The sequence below is a fragment of the Ixodes scapularis genome, unplaced genomic scaffold, assembly GCF_016920785.2.
Source record: "Ixodes scapularis isolate PalLabHiFi unplaced genomic scaffold, ASM1692078v2 PGA_scaffold1__304_contigs__length_218370807, whole genome shotgun sequence".
In the NCBI taxonomy this organism is placed as follows: domain Eukaryota; kingdom Metazoa; phylum Arthropoda; class Arachnida; order Ixodida; family Ixodidae; genus Ixodes; species Ixodes scapularis.
In genome coordinates, this window is record NW_024609846.1 from 174,192,598 (window position 1) to 174,214,849 (window position 22,252).

At 46.3% G+C, this 22,252-nt stretch overlaps 1 protein-coding gene across 1 annotated transcript in view; it reads right to left on the bottom strand.

The window, feature by feature from the left end:
• The window catches only part of LOC115311187, a 29,993-nt gene extending 11,388 nt beyond the window's left edge, over nt 1-18,605 (bottom strand). Inside the window, exons 1-2 of the mRNA XM_040221471.1 lie at nt 18,555-18,605; nt 9,149-9,164 (exon numbers count right to left, since the gene is read on the bottom strand). Of these exons, the coding sequence (XP_040077405.1) occupies nt 9,149-9,164; nt 18,555-18,605 (67 nt within the window). The remainder of the gene's footprint in view (nt 1-9,148; nt 9,165-18,554) is intronic.
• Nucleotides 18,606-22,252: the final 3,647 nt, after the last annotated feature.

Here is a 22,252-nt window from a genome sequence, read left to right on the forward strand (position 1 = left end):
AGGTGTGTAACATGTATCGCCCCTTTGTTTAACACTTTTTCAAAGAGATCCACCACCTTTGCTACTCACTCTCGTAATTTTTCAAGCATTTCTGCTGAAAATCAATTACAACTGGTTGCAGTGTTTATGTTAGTAAACAGTAAAAGGGTATATACAAGTTCCACTGCCTCTTGCACACCAGGTGTATTGCCCGTCACACGTTTTGCGGAGATTCACTACCACTAGCTGCGGATCCGCCACTAGCGTCCGTAGTTGCCTGCCATTTCCATCTTCCCACCTATATAGCTCAGGGATGTGACCATTAAAGTCGCCTATGATGAGTACATCTCAGCCTTTCCCCACTATGTTGACATCCTTTGCAAAACATTCCAGGATGCTTTCGTTTTCTTTACCCCGCTCATTTCCCAACGAGAGATAGAGCACACACCCCGCAACAGGGTTCTCTACTTGTTCCCCGGTCAGCTATATGGGATGACGACAGTTGGTGGAGTCTGTCGCCGCATCACTCCACGCCCCCTCCTCGCCGTTCACCCACTTCACGATTGCACCCCTCCCAGCAGCATTCCTGGTTCACTGGCGCTGCTTTGAAATCTCGTAGGTGCATTTCGGCAACGCCGAACAGTGTTTTGTTCTCTGCCTCCCTCATATCGTACCTGCCATTTTGTTCCCTCTACGTTTTTGAAGGTTCTGGAATTCCGCCCTAAGAGTCACCTGTACTTCGCCTTTGCGCCGCTTTCGTCTGTGTCTCCTACTCATTCTATGGCTCAAGTTCGCCGCATCTCCGTCTATATTGGCCTGGGATTGTGCTGAGCCTGCGGTTGCCGCCATTGCTCCTGGTCCCTCAACATTTGTTGCACTCTCCACAACCTTATTGTGCAGGCAGGTTGACGGTAGTATCGGAAGGCATATTTGAGTTGCATGCTGCATTGAAGGTGCCTGCGCCAATGTCAGTGTGGGAAACCCTGAGGGAGACCCTGGGCTTGCGCCTTCTGTTGTCAGTCGTGAAATGCTCTGTGGGCCCACCATCTTCACACGATTCATCAGTCCGGCGTGCGGGAACACCGGAAGAGCCGACAGCCACTCTCTGCCGACAAGCTGAACCAGGGCTGGCTGCATCCTGTATTCTTGCACATGAAAACAGTCTGCGGGTCCCATGCCTTGCATCGGGGATCTTGGTTTCTGGGCCGTAATGTAAGCCCTTGCCGTAGACTGGAAGGAACCGCCGTCAGTCTCCCCGGTCCCCAAATCCGGTGGGACCGGAGCAAGCCCAGCTCTTGTCGAGACGTTGTGTTGTTACCATCTTGGGGGGCGGCGTTGGCATTGTGGATAGTCGCGGTTGTCTTGGCCGTGCCAGGCCCTCAGTTGATCGTGTGGGGTCTTCCATTGTCGCTGTGTATCTTGAATTTCCTGCTCTTTTCTCAACTGCATACCCGCTCTTGCATCCCATCTTTCTATTCGTCCTCCTAAAAAAAGGATCCCCAACTGTGCTGAGTGGGGGCTACATAGGCGGGTCCCCGCGTGTCAGTAATGCAGTTCATCCTTCGCCGTAATGTCGTTGGCAGCTAGGTCTCTGCTGAGATCAACGTATTTAGCTTGAATCTTACATCAATTCTTCAACCTAGCAGTTAGCAGCTTCACACTTGCCTGTATCACCTTGCGCTTGCACCTGATCTCTGGGACGGAGCAGATCGTCAGTGCTGCTTTACGCTTGACCCACTTCTTTTGATGAACCTACACAACGATTTCCTCGCAGCAGATTTGTTATACCAACGTGGAATGTGTACACCCTAATTACACTTGTCTATAACAAGCAGGCTGTGTTTTTTGCACCCGCTCAATGCCCACATAGCACGTGCACTCGAAACACCGCGCAGTCTAGAAAGGCAAGTGCGCTGCACTCCGCATGCGTGGTGCTTGCAAGTACCTTTTCTTTGTGGGAGCTGGGAGGACGGAGAAACAAGGATACGTATGTTATACCTGTGTGTGATCATGGGTGTTTATGCGAGGGGCTCTTCGTTCTTCTCCTTCATATTTTGTGATCTTATTATGAGCGAGCTGGGTCGTGGTTCCTCTGTTCAGCAGCATTTCAAAGTTCTGGTGGTCCTCCATTTGTTCGCTGAAGGCTTTGGCAAAGCTAGCCACATTGGTGTCCTCTACGATTAGCACTTCCTGCGGCACTCTTCGGAGGGAAGTGGAATATATTTTTGATGGCACAATCGGCTGTCGTTCTATTGGGTCTCATGTGAATGGGTTCTTCGGAACCAAACCGCTTGGTTTGAACTATTCGCCCCGTTTCTGGCTCTTTGACATGTTGTGCATGTGCATTCGTCACACCATTGTCCTAGAGTGTGTGGGATTTTCCTTGCTGCTACCCGTCTCGAGAAATGACACATCAACCGGTTCATACAACACGTAAACATTTAATGGCCGCTATCGCCCACGCCGCGATCCCAAATGCCCCTGCGCATACGCTGCGACGGCCCCTTTATCAACGGCGGAGCGCCGCTCCCGCGGCCAGTTGCCCTTGGCCCCCTCGCGGTGAAGATGACCACTGACGCTTGTCGGAGGGGCAACATGGGCCAAACGCTTCGAATCTCCAGGTTGCCCACAAGTGTTGCCTCAAGGGATGTGGGCTGTTCCTACGCCACACCAGGAGAAGCCTCCGGTATGTTTTGGGAACGTTTTGGTGGCGGCACGTGCGAGTTCCCCAACTGTGCATCTAGTTGTCTGTTGAATCGTGTCTCCTGGCCTTGAAAACGGGTCATGAAACATAGCAGTACTTTCCGACCTTCGAACATCGCTCGGCTCTTCTTTACATGACCCTCTATCATCTTGACCAACCAAGCAATATATTTTTCGGTGTACGTCCACTTGGTGCAGCAGCTCTGTAAGATTCCTCATTTGCTTTTCCAGCTCTTGAATCCTGCATTCTAGGGATCTTTGTGAACACTTTTTTGAGCTACAGTTAAGCCAGCTACAGCCAGCGCTCTCCTCTATCGGGTCCATGTTGACGAGCGCTACCTTAATCAGTAAGGAGAGGGGTGTTTTTTAAAAAAAGTCTGATGGTCGGGTGGTCCGGTCTATTCTTATTTTGTGATTCACCAGACGGTGTTTGTTCTAACAGAAGTTCGTGGTTCTAAAGCAGCAGGGACGAAGATGCGGTTTCCATGGAGAAGACTCCATCATCACAGAAGATGATCTCTTCCGTACAATCCTCGTAAACCGTCATGCCCATCGCGTGGCTCGCAGAGAACTCCTCGTCTTCATTCAACACCACGTTGGCCGCAAGAGCGCAACGCAAGAAATATCGAATTCAACATCTGTCGCCTAATGACTCGGAGCCTCTTAACGGCTTGTAATCGTTCCATGAGCTCACTCTTGTTGCGGGTGGTAGAATGACCCTATGCGTTAAGCTCCTTCTTTAGATCTAGCACCTTCATCGCTGCCATTTCCCCGATCGGAGATCGGGACAGCAAGGAACAAGTAGCGTCAGCTGGGATCAAATATCAGGATTGCCCCCCTGGAACATCCGATAGCAATAGCGCAAGCTTGCATGCGGTGGTGCAAGCATGCACTATCGCATGATTGCGCCACCTCTTCATTCATTCATTAATTCATAGCTTTATTTTCAAAATCTTATTTAAAATATACAAAAGTTGTTTGGGGCGTGAGCGGCGGGTTATGGCAGTCCTCCCATGAAATCCCATGCATTTAATACGAAAAGACGATAATACCAACTTAACGTTCAACTTTTAAACATTTGTCTGCCATACTACACCTCTAATATACAATATTTCCTCAATTGCTACTTAAAAGTGCCAAGATTATAGCGTATAGACTGAAGGTTTTCCAGTCAAATAAATGTTTAAAGTACTGGCACCACACATAGTGTCCGATTTAATCGAAGTGTAAAATGTATTCGCAGACAAAAAAAAAAAAAAAAAAAACTACATCTAATTTTATATTTTGAGTAAATTTACCCCTATATTAACGTAAATTTATGATTTCAAAACTGTTATTTTGTATGCAAATAAAAAATAATTAAGACATTTCGGAGGTGCGTTCTGAAAATTCTAGACAAGCAGATACACTTATACTCCCGAAATTTATAAATGCGACAAAGTGCAGGGTTTTACATTCAACTGGAGCAACCAAGGAGAATCAATTCGTAATTGTTTTACCGTCAGAGCTATTTGCTTGGGTTCCTGTGGTTTACATTTTCAAATCAGGTTCGTTCGTCCTCATTGAGCCAGACGTTAAGAATAATTTCCGGAATTATGGCACAATACATTAGCAAAAAGAAGACATCATTTTCTATTTATATGATTCCGTGCAGTAAATAGATGTTTCAAAAATATTCTCATTTATTAATCTTTTTTTTTTACTGTTGATGACAAAGCTATTTTAACGTATAGGAAAACATTTCGGTTTATAAACCTCTTAATGGAGCTTAACGTACTTGGTCATTTATTGTTCAGATCTGTTAAAATTAATAATATAATCATATAATAATATGGATACTTAATATTTACTACCTCTAAGCCAACAGAAAAAAAACACCTCCGTGGAAAGGTTTTTAAAGGAGTAAAGTATCATACTTGACATATATACCATTCCGCAGGGGGCTAAATTCCAAGGTTTTCGCCATATTTCTAGATTGCAGTAAAGGAACCGAAATAATGTATCCCCTCCACCAATGGGGAAGTCGGTAAAGCTCAAAAGGTAACCGGACGAGTCACAGCAGGCCAGAGTAGAAATGAGCGAATGCTTTAGAGCGGCTGAACCAAGATCGCTTTGAGACGGGTTTTCCAAAAAAAGTACCGCTTTTTAGTACTTCCGACAGTCCAAATTGTAAGAAAAGAACAGTAATTTGATATTCACCAACAACCAACTACGTACAAACAGAAAAGTAACACTGATATAAGCAATTAAATATTTAGCGTCTGTTGCAAGCTCAAGAAGTGTGATCCTTCTCCTTCGGGGAAAATGTAAACATGTAAATATGTAAATACCAGGGCATGTACATCTCAAAAAAATCTCTGGCTGTGATGAAAATAACCATTAAAAAAATTAAAAACAACGACGAAATAAAACTATCTCTACTTCCTACTAAAATGAAATAAGAAGACAATCAATAAATAAAATGAAAACATACGTGACAGTACAAAGATCAGCATATATACATAATTAGTTAAAAAACATTAAAGATAAAAAGATTTAAAAAAATTTTACAAATTCAATCTGGTATATATTCTAGTACAAAAATGCTAAGCAAGAACAAGACAACTTCCTCGTCGTCAAGTAAACAAAAGACGACAGTCAAGACCAAGCGGAACAACAATTAATACCTTAATACCAAAGAAAAAAAAAATGCTCATAAATGCCTGCAAGATTTTTCCAAGTTCGTTCCATTGCCGAAATTCAGCTCTAAAGCATGTTTCTCTTTTTGATTGGCTTTAAGAACTAAAAGTTTGGCCAATTTGGGCCCTAATTTTTTTATTTGGATTAAACATATACGTCAGGTGGTGCAGGTACAGAAAAACAGTTGATTTCCTTTCTTTAGTTCTCAGTTAGAAATTGAGAAATTGAGTGATTTCATATTTCTCCAGCAGTTGTGAACTCAGTTGATCTCGAAAGGTTTTCTTATGGGTCGCTTGCGAACAAATTTAAAGAGATAATAGAATACACAGAAAGAATAAAAAAGATGAAGGACGAACACAGACAAATAATAAAACGCGTAATTGGTGTGAAACTGCGGACGGTTGGTCTGCAATTTTAAACCGTTTATTTTAAGAGCGACTCCTTTTGAACTATTCTCTGTAGAGTATTAGCACGTTCTGGAGGGCGTTAACCTTATATTCCTCCCTAAGTTGGTGACTGAGTTGTTCTCAAAAAGATCCCTGGCGAAAAGCGGGTGCCCCAATTTCAAAGCGCAAACTTATCTGTAAAAACAGCTGAAAAATCTGTGAGACCGATGTTCTCAAAAACGACTCATTTTTAAAAAAAGTTCCCTGAAGCGGCGCAGATGTCTATATTGGAAACTGTGGCCAAATGTACAGAAAAAATGTGACCAGCAAAAAAAAAGGAAACAACGTTTTTCTTTTGTAGGTGATAGTTCCGTTTAATATTTTTGTTTTGTTTGTTTTGTTTTGTGCAATGGGAAGGAGGGATTTTAATGCTTATTGTTGTTTAAAGGTGAATATCAGCGTTTCGAACAAAGGGAAGTTGGTGATGATTGCATCAAGAATGACTGTGGACATTTGTACGAGGTCATTTGGTGGCTGATTTATATGTTTTAAAAGTCCAATCGTTGCATTGTGAACGAAGTGTATGTTCGGGAGAGCGATATGTTCGGGAGAGCGAATAAACGATTTAGCTGCATTCGAAAAGTCTTCTCCGGTGCCCTTCTTCTTCGACTTTTAAGTTTCCGATTTTTTTTATACCCGTAAAGCCCTCGGGTTTTAAACATCATGACTAACTATCAACAGCTCGCCTGCACATTCCCTGTATTTTCAACATCCATTTCTGAAGTTACTGCACTTTGCATGCGGCACAGAGTCAGGCTTTGGCTTTAATTTGCATACTGCGCAAACGTTAAAGGTGAATACGCCAGTGAGGGGACAAATGGGTGAACTAGAAACGCCCGTCGCAAATTTCTGGTGATACAAGAGAAACAAAAAGGGGACAGGATCAAGAGACACGGCTACACTTTTCAGACACTAAGACCAACCATCAAGCGAGAGAGTTGAGGCGATAAATTGGAAAAAAGAATAATAAGGGATCCACTTTTGTAGCTAACTTCCTATAGTTTCGTTAGATAATGAGATGTCATGTTTCAGATTTGGCATAGTTTTCGTTATCTTTCAACTAAGTTCATTTTGTTAACGTTGCCTCGAGCTGGAAAATTAGAATTACGTATACTCTAGTGTCAGGATACCAGATATCATAGCCACGGAAAAATTAAGAAAGACACAGCGCGTATTTTTATGTTCACGGAGCTTGCTTAGTGATTCTTTCTCCGGAGTTCTGGTAAGCTAACGCCGCAAACTCATTTGTTTCGAAGATATATCAAGACACTGTGTTGTCGCCTCACCCTGCATTTATTTCGCTGTAAGGCACTGGGAACACACGCTCATTCACACAGATTAGAGGGGCTGTGCGTGGCTGTACTTTCTTCATAAACTAAGCTTTTAGGGGTTGGTTTTGTTCTTTAGGTTTTTGTACTATTTTGTTTTTATTTTCGCAGGGTTGATCGATGCTTTCATATACTGTGCTTCCTTTCATCATAAGTCAGAGTTCAGCCAACACTACGTAACAAAAAGTTAGGTCAAACGCAGCGTCACTGCATTCGTCTTTGTTCTCTACGGATGTTAAACCCCGCTAGGTTAATCAAGTGCAGTGAACGTGTCCTGATTCTGCGATTTTTGTTCTTCTGTGCACTTGTGTCACGTACGTTTTGACTGCTCTCTAAGTTGTATATACCATTACTAAAACAAAGTATAAATGGTATGCAGGCCCATTAAACAATACGTTCCTTATTTAGCAGTGTTGGGTGACATGAGGTAGCACCGTCTGTATCCGAATCTTTAAACTGAAATTCATAGTTTCTCTCGATAGGAAAAAAAATACCGTTCATCGATAAAAATCTTGCTTGGTATTTCAGAAGGTGCGAAAAAAACTTGGAAGTTTCTCTTTGAGGACAGCAGCAGAGTGCTGCGAACTTCCAGCCGGCATGTGTAGGCCTTCACCATGACCAGGAACATGTGACGCTCCGGAGGATATAAATAAATAAATAAATAAATAAATAAATGTTTATTTCTCCATCACATTCATGATGGAAGGAGACAGAGGAAAAAAGCTGCGCAAATGCAGCTTGACGAGTCCTCGGCCCCCTCCCTACAATCAGCAGCAGCGGCAGCTCACAAAGAACAGAAAGTAAAAAGAAAAAAAAAATACAAGCTCAGTTTACCGAATCATCTCAATGACATGCAGAATGTAGCAAGTTTAACTCTAACAGTTCAATAAAAAGTCATGATTATCGCATCAAAAACATACATATTCAGAGATATCGAGAGCATGATTAAGCACTGTTATATAAGTTATGATAAATTGTGAGCTTATGGCGAACAGACATAATAACTATACACACGTCAGGGCACTAGAACATTGCTCGATCGAAGTCATCAAATTACACGCTTAAAAAAGGATTGGATTTTTTTCGGTGTTGATGTTAGGGGTTCCATATTTTGAGTATTCAGATAATTAAGTAGGTTGGGTAATATATTCGATAACATCCGCTCACCGTAAGTAGTTCTACAATTTGGCACTTTCCAGTTGTCTGTGTTGCGAGTTGAATATATTGGGTATCTCCTCGTAAGAGACGCTAGGTTGACAAGATGACATATATTGTTCATGACTTCGGACTTGTACCTTAGGCATAAACGGTAATTATATAAACTATACACATTCAATATATTCAAACTTTCGAAAAGAGATCTGCTAGGGTGATCATATGAAACATTACTTATAATCCGTGCTATCTTTTTCTGGAGCACAAGTATCTTATTTAAATTTACATTGGTAGTATTTCCCCAGACAAGATGACAGTAGTGCACATGCGAGAGAAATAAAGAGTTGTAGATGATTAATTTAACACTTGCTGGTAGAATGGAGCGATGACGGCATAATATGCCAACGACCCGTGACAACTTTATCAAAATGTGATTTACATGGTCATTCCACGTCATTCGTGCTGATCAAGCTATTGTCACCGATAGGTTAAGGAACGCAGGATGTGATGAGTTTTGGCTCTATTCTTATCGCTTTTCGGTGAATGCGGCATTTGACGATAAGAATGGTGGTGGGTAATCACGAATCAAAAAGCGTAAACATAATATGTCACGCCCCGCGTTTCTTAGGTTTTCAGGAACTAGCGTGATATTTTCATTATAATCGAGGTAGTGTAAAAGTGTCATTATATTTTTTCTGAGCTGCGAAATAGTCGCAGTTACATCGATACGTATGGTCCTTCCACTCTTCACACGCAAAAAAAAAAAAGGAAAAAAAGTGACAGTTGTTTATTCGCGGCATGAATTTGATCAAACTGAGGCAACTTGCAAAAAAATAAAAAAATAAAGCCTGGACTCACCTTTGGTTTTCGTAGCCTGAAATTCAAACAAAAGAATGCGTATTGTATCGTTAATTGAACATTATAATTTATATTCTACATGCTAAATAGTTTATAAAGACACGATGGGAATTAAATGTTTGTGCGACTAATAATGCACGGACATATACGTTGGCACATCATGAATATAAGTTTTGCCTTTGATCTGCTCGAAATTGCCAGAAATATCAGTTCCCTCAGCCTACTGTATGAATTAGTCAATGGCAACCACTCAACTTCAATTTCAAAACTGCATGCAATATAATACCAATAGACGCACACGCAGCAAACGTGAGAAAACCAGGATAATGCTAAAAACAAAACAAAAACAAACATATTCTAAGTATTCGTTGATTTCTCGTACCATTAGAGAACGAAAGAAAATACCGTTAATTATAATCAATAAAAAAAACTCTTACCTTGGTCACTGCACTCACAAACAGTGAGTATTGCAAAAGGTTAGTTTTGCTTCATTATTTCTTTATACTTATCCTATCTTCATGCTATTCACTATTTGTTGCGTTATTTCACGCCAAGGCATTCATATCAGCGGACGTGTCGCATCTATTGTCGTTCCCCTAATAAGCTATTTACAATTTTCTTCATCAGTTTGTTATGCTATCTGTTTCGAGAAGGATATATCATGCTTTTTTTAAACTTCGTCTGTTGTATTTCCTTCCCATCTTGCCATTTATACATAGTGCGTTGTAGTTATACACAATTTAATTTCACTTCGTTACGTTTACTTGCACAAGAAAACGACGCCAAAAACGCACAAGGACCAAGACAATAGAGACAAGAGAGGGCGGGTAGGTGCGTGAATGAGTGTGTGGTCCACGTGTATCCTCCACGAGATGGCGCCACATGCCCGGAGTGTGCGGGGGCGCGCGCTCAGCGCGACCCCAGGGAGAGGAAGAATCGCCCTCACAAACACTCTTGCTCGTGCCGCGGGAGCTGAAGCCATGTTTAAAACCCCTTCATGTTCTAAAGGTAGCACAAGGTGCGTCGATGCTCGACGCACTTCCAGCGTGCAGCCCTTGGGGAAAATCATGGCTGCACAGCGCAGCACTGTGCTAGCCTTTCAGGTGCCATGTTCTCCCCAGAAGTGACGCGCAGCGCGTGTCTCGAGCATTTCCACAATAATGAATGGCGCCAATTTTCCCAGGGTAGAGGGGCTTTAGACATGCCGGCCTAGGCCGCTGTTATGTTTAGTTGTACGATCTAAATTCTTCCCTCTTTTGTTTGTTCCTTCTTTGCTGGCATCTGTGGCAGCGGCCCCTTACACCTGCACCGCTGCCGAACAGCACGCGCCAAGAGCGCGCGCTCTGTCTGTCTGCTGGTTTGTTCGTTTCTTTTCTTCTCTTTTCTCTCTCTCTTTCTGCTCGAGAATTAAAACAGCTTTGCAATGTGACTCCGACTTGGCTGGTCGCTTTCTAGGCTGCCTCCACAGTTTTGGCGACGAGGATGGGATGAACCTGGGCACTCTCACTCCCAGAGGAAATGTGCGTCGTTCGGCATAAGCTCACGTCGGCGGGGGTGCCTGGCGTCGCGACGACTCCTGCTTCCGACGAATTCCGGGCTCACCAGAGAACCTCGGTTGCTGGTTGTCAATGGCCGTGCGTTCCATTTCGAACGTCCTCCTTGATTCCTGAGCCGACATCTTAGCCGCAAGCATGGCTGACTGTGACCGGCCACCACCAAACTTCCTGGACAAGGCCGGTACGCCACCGATACCGTGGAAATCGTGGCTACGAATGTTCGAGCGATACATATTGGCTACTGGCGCTCAGGAATATTCCGCCGAACGACGCCAAGCAGAGCTGCTCAACTGCCTGGGGGTCGAAGGCCAGCGCATCTATGACTCTCCACCAGCTCCCGTTGGACCGGCGCCAGCAACGTCACCGGCGGGAGACGGTCAGCAAGCCCGGCAAGTGTCTCGCGACGTGTATAGAGAGACCCTCACGGTCCTCGAGGCTGAATTTTCGCAGCCGGTCAACGAGACCCTGCAACAACTCCGGTTTCACATGAGAAAAGAGCAAGAAGGAGAATCTCTGCGCGACTTTCTCTCAGCACTCCGAGCATTGGCCGTGCCGGCGAGCTTCGGTGCCGACACCGAGGCCGTCATCCGCCGACAGTCCATGGTGGGTGCTGCTTCCGCAGAGATTCAAGAACGCCTGGTACTTGACGCCGCGCTGCCGTTCAGCGTGGCCTTACAGACTGTCCTTAATTTGGAACGCTCACGCCGGGAAGTTCGAGAATGGGCATCGGCAACTGCGCCAGCTGCGCCGTCGACGGCGTTGGAGGAGCACGTGACCTGCCACGTCACAGGGCGCGCAACGAGTCAACCTCAGCCGATGATGTCATCTTTGCACGAGCCGTGGCTCTCGCGCCGTGAGTCACCTGTGCGATCTCCGACGGGGCGTTCTTCAGCTGCTTCAGCCCGGTCAGTGAACGCACGCGCTTCGCGCTCGCCTAGCCAGCAGAGCTGCTTTACCTGCGGCCGTAGCGGCTCTGGTGGTTTCGACCGTGGCAGTCGTCAACAGAGCCCTGGACGATCGGCGTTTCGGCGTTCGGTGCGTTTCGAATCACCGCGGCGGCAACCATCTCCAAGGCGGAACTACGGCTACGGAAGAACATGTCCCAACTGCGGTTACGGTCAGGAACACTGCAGAGGCTATGACGTCTGCCCAGCGAGAGGTCAGCACTGCGACAACTGCAGTCGTCGGGGACATTTTTCACGCGCTTGTAGAAGTGTTCGCCGATCCCTGCTGCGCCGCCCGCGTGATCAAGTTGAGCAGATCGTCGACGACTACTACGATGACGACGACGAGCAGTGGGAGGTGTCCCACATTTCCGGACCTTCTCAAAGCAGCTGTACTTAAACATCCAGGTATTTGACTCGACGCTGCAGTTTCTTCTTGACACGGGATCAGCCGTCTCCCTCGTGGATAGTGCCATGTTCGTCCGGTATTTCGCGAGCAAGGCGACAGTTGTACCACCACCTGTGAAGCTCCTGAACTTTTCTCAGCAACCCATCACCATTCTGGGAGCATTCGAGGCACCGGTAATGTTCAGGGAGCGTGCGGCAACAGTACTTTTTTACATTGCTGACCGTGGTACCTCTTTACTCGGCATGGACGCTGTTGTAGCCCTCGACATCCAGATAAGTGGCGCCACTCGGTCGTGCTTCTATACTGACACAGAGGGTTCTGGCGACCCGCCGAGAGAGGAGGACGAGAGGTTGACACCGGCCCCACAGGACGAAGCGTCAAGTGCATTGAGAAATGAGTGGTCGGTAAGGGTGCAAAATCAGCTGGCCTCAGCATCGTCTCCACCACAGGCTGCAGCTTCAGTGGTGCCTGAACCAGCAAAGCCAAACCTGCCGCCTTCCATGAGCAACTTCGAGCACCTCTTCAGTCCGGGTCTTGGCCGTGTCAAGAACGTTGTCCACAAGGTAAACATTCGACCTTCTGTCATTCCCGTCCGTCATCGAATGAAACGTTTTCCTCTAGCAGCGCGTCAGTCAGTATCAGAAGAAATCAGACGCTTGGAAGCGGCTGTGGTCATCGAGCGGATTAATTCCTCCGAATGGGTATCACCAATTGTGGTGGTGCAGAAGAAAGACGGCTCAATTCGAATGTGCGTGGACCTGCGGGAAGCCAACAAAGCTGTCGTTATTGATAGCTTTCCTCTTCCGCACATAGAAGAACTTCTGCATGCTTTACATGGTGCCAAACATTTTTCCAAGCTTAACTTAGCGGCTGCTTACCACCAAGTGCCGCTACATAAAGATAGCCGGGACCTAACCGCATTTATTACACACGAAGGTCTCTTCCGGTTCAAGAGAGTATGTTTCGGACTGGCATCGGCGCCAGCAGCTTTCCAGCGGATGATGTCGGAAATGCTTCACGACTGCGAAGGTGTGTTGGTCTACCCTGACGACGTTGTTGTATTTGGCAGGACCAAGGAGGAGCACACACACCGTCTGCGTGAGGTGCTGCGGCGTATCTCGGATGCTGGACTGAAACTCAACAACAAGTGCCTATTCGATGTGCCAGAATTTTCGTTTTTGGGTCATAAAGTCAGCGCTCAAGGGAGTGCTCCGCTACAAACGAAGGTGGATGCACTCAACGCTGCCCCTATTCCCACGGAGATCACCCAACTCCGTTCTTTTCTGGGGATGGTGGAGTATTACTCTCGCTTCGTGCCTCGGTTAGCGTCTGAGGTCGAACCTCTACGAAGGTTCCTGCGAAAAGACACTCCGTTCGTCTGGGAAAGCGAGGCGGACAAAAGCTTCAACCAAGTCAAGAGGCTGCTGTCATCTGCCAGCACACTAAGAATGTTCGACCCCACGTTGCCCACCATCGTGGCCACAGACGCGTCGGCATACGGCATTGGGGCTGTGCTGCAGCAGCGTCATGGTGACGGCGTCTTCCCTGTCGCATTCGACTCAAGGACGCTCACTTCGACAGAGCGGCGATACTCGGTCGGGGAAAAAGAAGCGCTTGCGTGTTTGTGGGCGTGCGAAAAATGGCACATGTACTTATGGGGCCGCCACTTTACCCTTCGCACGGACCATCAAGCACTCGTGTCTTTGCTGTCCACCGGAAGAGCAGGACGTCGCCCGCTACGGATCACCCGTTGGTCACATCGCCTACTGAAGTACAACTTCACGGTGGAGTTCCAGCGAGGTGCCGAAAACCAGGTAGCAGATGCCCTGTCCCGCTTGCCGATGTCACAGGAAGAAGAGGGGATGGAGTTCGACGACGAGATCTTCTCCTTTGTCGCTTTAGACGAAGAGTGCATCACGAAGCAACAGCTGCAAGAGGAGACAGCGAATGACGCTCTGCTCACCACTGTCATGGGATATGTGACCTCTAAGTGGCCTCCAGTGAGCGCTCTCTCCGCTGATGCGGCCATCTTCTACGACCTGAAGGATGCGCTCTCCGTGAACGACGGTCTCCTGCTGCGCGGAGAGCAATTCGTCATCCCCACGACTATGCGATGCGCTCTTGTCGCCAGAGCACACGAGGCGCCACAACGGTATTGTCAAGACGCAAGCACGCCTTTGTGAGCTCTATTGGTGGCCCCGCATGAACGCAGAAGTGCGTAGTGCAGTCTGCGCCAGCAAAATCTGTAACACCTCAGACAAAAGTGCCAAGACGTCACCGACCCCTCTCCAGCCAGTGCCCTTGCCAGAGCGACCTTGGTCAAAGGTGGGCATCGATGTCGTGGGCCCTTTTGAGCGATCGGAGCCTGCGTGTCGCTACGCCATCACGCTGGTGGACTACTTTTCCAAGTGGCCCGAGGTACAGTTCTGCCCAAACGTCACCACGAAGAGGATCACGGACTTTCTGCGCGCCATCTTTGCCAGAGAGGGGTACCCTGACAGCGTGGTGAGCGACAATGGGCCACAGTTCGTCTCAGGCGAATTTGAGACGTTCCTTAAAGTGCGAGGTATAAAGCACCAGCTGGTTTCTGTCTACTACCCCCAGTCCAACGGGCAGGTTGAACGTTTCAACCGTACCCTGAAGGGTTTTCTCCAGTGCGCCACCCTTGAGCGGAGCAGCATCCGGTCATCCCTTGTAGACTACCTGATGATATATCGCAGCACGCCCCATGCCACGACTGGACTTTCTCCTGCTCTCCTGCTGCATGGACGGAAGCCTCGCACCCGCCTTAACATCCTCGGACTGTCGTCGGCGCAGTTCTTGCAAAATCCCATCGAGGAGCTGCAACGGCTGCGACATCGAGTGCAGCAGAAGCAGCAGTACACGAAGGAGTACACCGACCGGCGTCGAGCGGCGAAGAGCCCCAGATTCAGGGTAGGCGACTGGGTTAGAGTGAAGAAACCAGGAAAGGTAGCCAAGGGGGAGTCGGCCTTCGGGCCGCCACTACGCATCATGAAGCGGGTCGGTCGGTGGACATTCCGGCTGGGAGATGGTAGAGTGTGGAATGCCTCTAAACTCGCAGCTGTTTCCGATCCTAGTCTAGGAAGTGATCAGCAGGGGACACCGGCTGCCGCTCAAGGTGGCCAACCCGCGAGCCACACTGCTACTCCAGGTGACGCGTACCACAGGCATCATACTTGGCAACCTCAAGAGTCAAGTTCGGCCATGCAGCAGCTGCCTCGATCGCGGACGCCTGAGTGCAGACCTGCCCCGGACACGCCTCCAGGAATGGGAACTTCAACTGCTCAGTGCCCTAGGCAGGTGCTTCTAAGGGGCTCGGGGCGGAACCGTCGACCACCAGTGCGGTATGGAGACCATGGTACTCTATGAAATGAGTGAACTATTTCCTTTTGTGTTTTCGACGTAGAGTGAACTATTTGTGTGCTTCATTTAAACTGTGCTTATCATGCTCTTGATTTTTGCTGTTTTAAATCCGTGCATAATGTTTTTGTCATCGTCTTGTTCCTACACTCTTAAAAAAAAAAAAGAAAGAAGGGAGGGGAAAATGTTACGTTTAGTTGTACGATCTAAATTCTTCCCTCTTTTGTTGGTTCCTTCTTTGCTGGCATCTGTGGCAGCGGCCCCTTACACCTGCACCGCTGCCGAACGGCACGCGCCAAGAGCGCGCGCTGTGCTGCGCGCGCTCTGTCTGTCTGTTGGTTTGTTCGTTTCTTTTCTTCTCTTTTCTCTCTCTCTTTCTGCTCGAGAATTAAAACAGTTTTGAAATGTGACTCCGACTTGGCTAATCGCTTTCTAGGCTGCCTCCACAGCCGCTCTTTTTTGGTAGTAATAAACCCAGTTTTATTTGCTCTAAAACATGCCCGGCGTTAACAATCGTGTCTTTGAGCGTGCAGCTTCCACACGATCAATAAAGTCAGGACACCTTGTTGTTCAGTCTAGCAGATGCTCATGCAACCTTGCCTTCAGGGACCCCAAGAGTTGGGCACGCTATAAAGGGAAATGTCGCGGGGAATTCGCGAGGCGTTTGAGATTAAAACTAAAAGAGAAACGTGCATAATTGACACGTCTTTAGCCGTAAGCGCGAGACACATGCGCAAAAAGTCTATCGGATCCGACGTCCGATCCGGCAATACGACTGCCTGATCCGAAAAATTTGGTCACTTCAGGCGTCGGATCGGCAATCCGGCGTGCGTCCAACGTTCCAGATAGTTTCGCACGGCGGACGGACTATCGGAAGCATCTAGCCAATGGCAGCGCAGCTAGCGTGAACGTCATGATGACGTACTGGGTCTGGGGGACAAACAAGAAAACGGGACTGACCTGGGCGACGGGAAGCGGGACGCGTGAATGCCGCTGACCCATTCGAGAAAGATGTTCTCCGCAAAGAATGAACGCGCAAACGAGAACGAGCTTCTAATTTCACTCGTGCGAGCTGAACCTTCAATCTGGGACAATCTGTATAGGAACGCGGACCTCCGCTGGAGCGCTTCGATCTCCTGGGTGGAGCCGAACGGATCGTCGTGTCGCATGCAAGGTCGGAAGCGTGGGTCTTAAACTGTCGCGTGCGGCAATTCGGAGCGGCGTTCGGACTGTCGGATCGGACAATTCCGCCGTTCATGTGTCTCGCGCTTTATCTAAAATGATTACAAAATTCAAAAATACGGGCTTCCCGCAATACGTTTTTGACTTAGTGTTTTTGGGTAGCCCTATTTACTTTTCTTTTAAAATAAACTTCAGTTGAGAGTGCACCTTATCTTGTTTTTTCTTGCCATGCTGATTGTGGTATTTCGACGCTGTTTTACTTAGCTATGAACCCACTGGCCCAAATCAAAATAATAACGTTGTCTGTGTGTCTGTACAGCCGACACTTAGTAAGCCTCAATGGGCGTCTGTTATATTAACTGTAGATGAGAAATTTTGTCAGTGCAGTACGATCGCTTGCCTGGGGTCTTTAAAGGGTTTAAAACACGAAAATCAAAGAATAGATCATTCCTGAAATGAAATGCTCCTAAGCTACATAGTATATAACCAAGTTTCGTGATTTATAGGGATCTAATAATTGCAATAATCAATTTACGAATTTTGGTTAGTTTCATCTGGCGAACAGGCAACACTGCCCAAGTTAGTCACACCATGGTGCCCCTAAAACACCTGATCATGAACGCTCTCTCATCCTAGGCATTCCCATGATCGCTCAAGCTCGCCTCGCCATGGTACGGTCAAAATCTAGTTCTCACACAACTCGGCAACTCCAACGCTACTCTCGCTTTCACCCCCGGCCCTTTGACCTTCCACCCTGCATGCACCTGCAGCGAGAGATTTCGCTCCACGTGCTCCGAACTGATGCGTCCTAGCCCATTCGGCCGCCGATCCCCCAGGCCCAAATCGCCACTTGTACAGTCTGTAAAACAGTGTTCCCATTTTGCCCCGAACACCGATCAGAAGCCGGAATATTGTCACATAAATATCTGATTGAATAAATATATAAAAAGAAACTCACAAAATGTATGTGGAATGCGTTATTTTTAATAAATTGTGCGTACGCTGGGACATTTCACGATGAAATTCTCTTCGGTGTTACGGAATATTTCACATTGTGGCACAAGAGTTTGAATAGGCGTCTCTTAGATTTATGCAGTCTAAATCCTGAGCCAACATTTTATCATTCATTGTAACATTATTTATTATAGTCAAGTGGTTTGTAATGTTTTTTTTTAGGTATTTATTTTGAAACTTGAAGGACATATGATCTGATATAAAAAGTGTAAGAGCTCAGTTCTCCAGAATGTTTTCGTTCACTTCCTTCACCAAATTGTCCGTAACCAGAAACGCCACGGCCGCTCAATCTCGTTTCTTCCGCTGTATTGAGGGGCCGTGACTCCGTACTGCATTATTGTTGCTTTCTAGCCTTCCATTACACATTCAAACCCGATACTGCATCAATCTTTAACTCACGGCGTTTGATCCATAAACCTCGCAAATTTCCTTTATGGTGCCTTTATGGGCAACATGGTGGGAAATTTGTCGCGTTCTTGGATCTTAGTGGAAAGCAGCGGGACATCTTTGTTTATCACTTAAATAAAATTATTGCAAATTAGTGGAGTGATATTCTTTAATTTTACAAGTGGAATAGAGCTCTGATTTCCCTAATAATGCTATTCGGATTGAAATTGCTAATATCGGAGTTTTTGAGTGCTAAATATTTTTATTTACTTTTTCGATAATTAAAAACATATGCTCTAAAAAGCTCGTAATACCTGAAGTATGAAAACACCCTAGAATCTTGAAAAAAGATTTACAATATTGATATACTACTACCCTTGACATTCCACTGCCTTCAACCGCAAATAATCCTTGTACCAAAAACAAAAATTGTAGCACGCTTTGGGTGTTAATTATATATTAACCTCTTAAACTTAATTGATTTTCCGAAATTAGTAATATGAATTGCTTTAGAAGTAATTAATACGACTTACCAAAACTGCAGTAAAGAGAAGGAAGCCATACAGCAGTGTTTGGGCGATCATGGTTGTACTGCGTGCGTTCAGCGTTTGACACCGACAACACAAGACTCGAGGCGCCAATAGAAGTCAGTCTGTGCAACCACAGTATTTATTAAGCCTCGGGCCATTGTTTGCTCCGCAGCTGTGATTTTGTTGAGAATTGACGCGAACCTGCGACCCGCGATTGCAGCCTTGCGTAACATCAAATACGTTGTACGAATCCTTGTATCTGTGCGTTTGCGTCACTTTAAATCTGGACAAAATCAATAAACTGAGAATCGTGTTTTTTTCCGGTACATTCAAAGTTACAGGCGGTTATAAGGCAGCGGAAACCTTACTGAGGTGGCTACCTAACACAATGCGAATACACAAAAGTATATCTTTTTCACAGGTACTAGCGACTGGAAGTGACCCTGACACGTTCATTTGAATATTGAAAAAAATGTAAGCGGTGTTTTCCCATAAAAGAAAACACGGTTAAACAACTAAATTTAAAGTGTCCGCTCCATTCGATGAAGGTTCCTCCTTGCTATGCTCCGTTTTACTCTAAAGACCGACTTGGAGATTCGTCTTTTGGCGGGAAAAAACAAACGGATCCCAGTTTTCCTAAGATACGCTCGTGTTTGAGCATAGCCTCCTTTATTCTTCAAAGACTGTCAAATCGCAAAAAGACTCTGCTTTGAGGATTGTCGCTGTTGTTTGTTTCTGTTTGTCGCTCTAGTGAAACTTAAACATTATAGTTCAATTTATGGACAGTGTTGTCCGACTTCTATATATATAAAAAATAAGTTTTTTTCGGTAACAAATAATTCATAAAGTAAATAATTTTATATTTTATAAAAATGATTACCGATCTTCACAAAGAGAGAAAGAAACGTACGTATAAACTTCTAGCGACCAGTGTTGCGGAGTTGCCACTCCGGAGATGGAATCATTCCGGAATCATTCCGCATTTTCACGACCACGGAATGGAATGGGAATGGAATGGCGGCAACGTTGAGGGGAATGGAATGGGAATGGAATTAGGTGCCTTTTGCCCGGAATGGAATGGGAATGAAATTGAAGCACGGTTCTTCTTTTTTTTTTGTGTGTGTGTGTGTTTACGGTCAGCTAAACCGAGCCAGTCAGTGAGTCAGTTGCTCAGAAATAAAATCAGCGGGAAACTGCTAGCCCGCGAGGAGCCCTAACAGACTTATACGCCAAAAAAATGCAATACAAAAAACAAGCGTAAAAGCAAAGAGCAAAGGGGGAAAAGGGGGTAACGTGGCGCCTTTCACGGACGCGCAGGCGTCGGGCTTCGATGGCGTTACACGAGAGCGAAACAAGAAACCAAGCACCTAGCAAAAGAAAAGGGAGTGGCAAAGAAAGAAACCGCCATGCACAACTCCTCATCGTACTTCTTGTAATGCTTTTTTGGTTGTTGTTGTGATGGTTTGTAGAATGCACGCGCGCGCAGAGACTGAGATCTGAGAGCGGAAGCGACTCATAACTCGCAGAGCTCTGATAACTCGTTGACTCGGGCGCCGTCGAAAGATGATCAGTTATTGTTTTCTTATAGTTTGAGGCGCGTTGTTTAGCAGGCAGCCAACCCTGCTGCCTTCCACGTTCATTCGTGCGCACTCCTTTGAAGTGCGAAATGTGGGTTTGCTTCGGCATTAAAACAAAGCGAGATTCACTTCCCTCTTCTCATCTTGCGCTTTGCTCTGAGGCTTGTTTTTTTTTTGTTTTTTTGTACTGCATTTGTAGTGTATGTCCGCCTATTACTTGGTCTTTGTTCCGATGCTTGCTTTCTGTGTTATATGTTTTAGTGGGTTGGGGTTACAAGCAAGCTAGCGGATTCCCGCTCATTTCCTTTGACTTTAGTCTCTGCATACTTCGTTTCACCTTGCGATGGACCACTGCGGACGCTACGAGTCACCCTAGGGCCTAGGCAATCCAGCACCGTGACCGGGATTGCAGGGTCACGCGACACTCAGAAAGCACTGGATTGGTTTTGATGGCTCTCGTGCTGTCTGTTGAGGTCCATCGTAAGGTGAAGTAGACTATCGCCGCCGCTCTTGGCGTGACCGAACTTACTAGACTTGCAGAAAGACCGTCCCGCGCCAGACGAGGCGCGACCGTTGCTGTGAGGGCAACTGAGGAGAGCTGGGTGCTAGCTGCCACTGAGGTTTTGGCTTCCGCGCGTCTCGGCTGTCCGGTCTGCATTCTTGCTCCTTGTCCTGGACCCTATTTGAGGCGGTGAGAAGTCAGTTGGACGGTGTTGATGAGGAAACACGGGGAATGTCAATTCGAACGGTGCGGTACTACCCCGTTAATTGTATCTTGATGTGAAGAGCTTTGTTAACGCTGACTGCCCGATCCGTCGCCACTACGCGAACAACCGACACCGAGGTAGAAGAATGAATCGGTTGGTAACGTCTGGTGCCTGAACCCGCCACTCGATCAGCGCAAAGAGGAACATTACAATTCGGACGAGAAGACAAGATAAATACAGATCGAGTCATGGCATCGTAGAAGACAATTTTCTACATTAGTCGCGAAGAAAATAAACAAGCTGCACGCTGAAAGTTGTGCAACGAAACTATACACGGTGCAGTCGGCGTATATCATCGAACTTTATTCGCCATCTGAAGAGGAAACACGAGAATGAGTATGCGAAGGGTGGAAAGGGGCAGGCGAACCAGCTAAAAATTGAATTGAATATGATAAGAGATATCGAGATTTGTAAAGCAAGCGTGAACTTATGCGTTTTAAAACAGGTTTCATGACATGGTCTATACGGTCCCTCGTGCTGCGCCGCAGAGGTTGCATTTTGTCAGAGGATGTGTTCTGCCGCTGTGCACGGAGTCGCTTCCAGCAGTGTACTAGCCGTGTTGCTGTATTTGAAGAATACAGTAATATAGCTTATTCCTGCGCCACGCACGAACTGGATATTTTTTATGGTCTCATCAAACAAACACGCTGGCCGCGTATGTCTTAAAAGTCAAATGCAAAAAATTTGAAAAAAGAAAAGGAAATGAGTGAATTTAGGTTTTGCTGTTTGTAGCGAGCCACAAGGTCGCGGGACCGATGTCTTAAACAAGCATTGACATATCAAGGAGCTTTTTCGATGTTTGCAGTACATTGTAAATAAACACGTTCTGCCACCAGCGGTCCGGTTAGTAAAAATAAGTGCTTTTTCGAGGACTTTAGCTTTTTTTTTGCGATTGTCTCTCCATTTGATAATGTCAGCTTTATTTCGCTTATGCCGGCAACAAAATGTAGCTGACAAGCGCCGATTTTTACGTTTAAGAATTAAAGGAATGGAATGGAACGATTCAGCCATTCCTGGAGTGGGAATGGACCCAGTGTCTCCATTCCTAGGAATTGAAAGGAATTGAATTATCAAAAACTCTAATTCCCCGGAATGGAATTGGAATGGAATGGGGGTGCCCATTCCGCAACACTGGTAGCGACCACTGAAACAGCGCGCACGAAGATGGCAACGTCACTCACGAAGTGAGGTCACACGCACGCTACGCGATTCACGTCACCAGAAAGAGCGATCAGCGACGTCGATCAACGGCACGCAACTCCCCAAGCCGACACCATCACAACTACGAGAACATTCTCATATGGCAAGGAAGCGATAGTATACTAGAGTAAATAAACTACGAAGAATTCACTCCTTC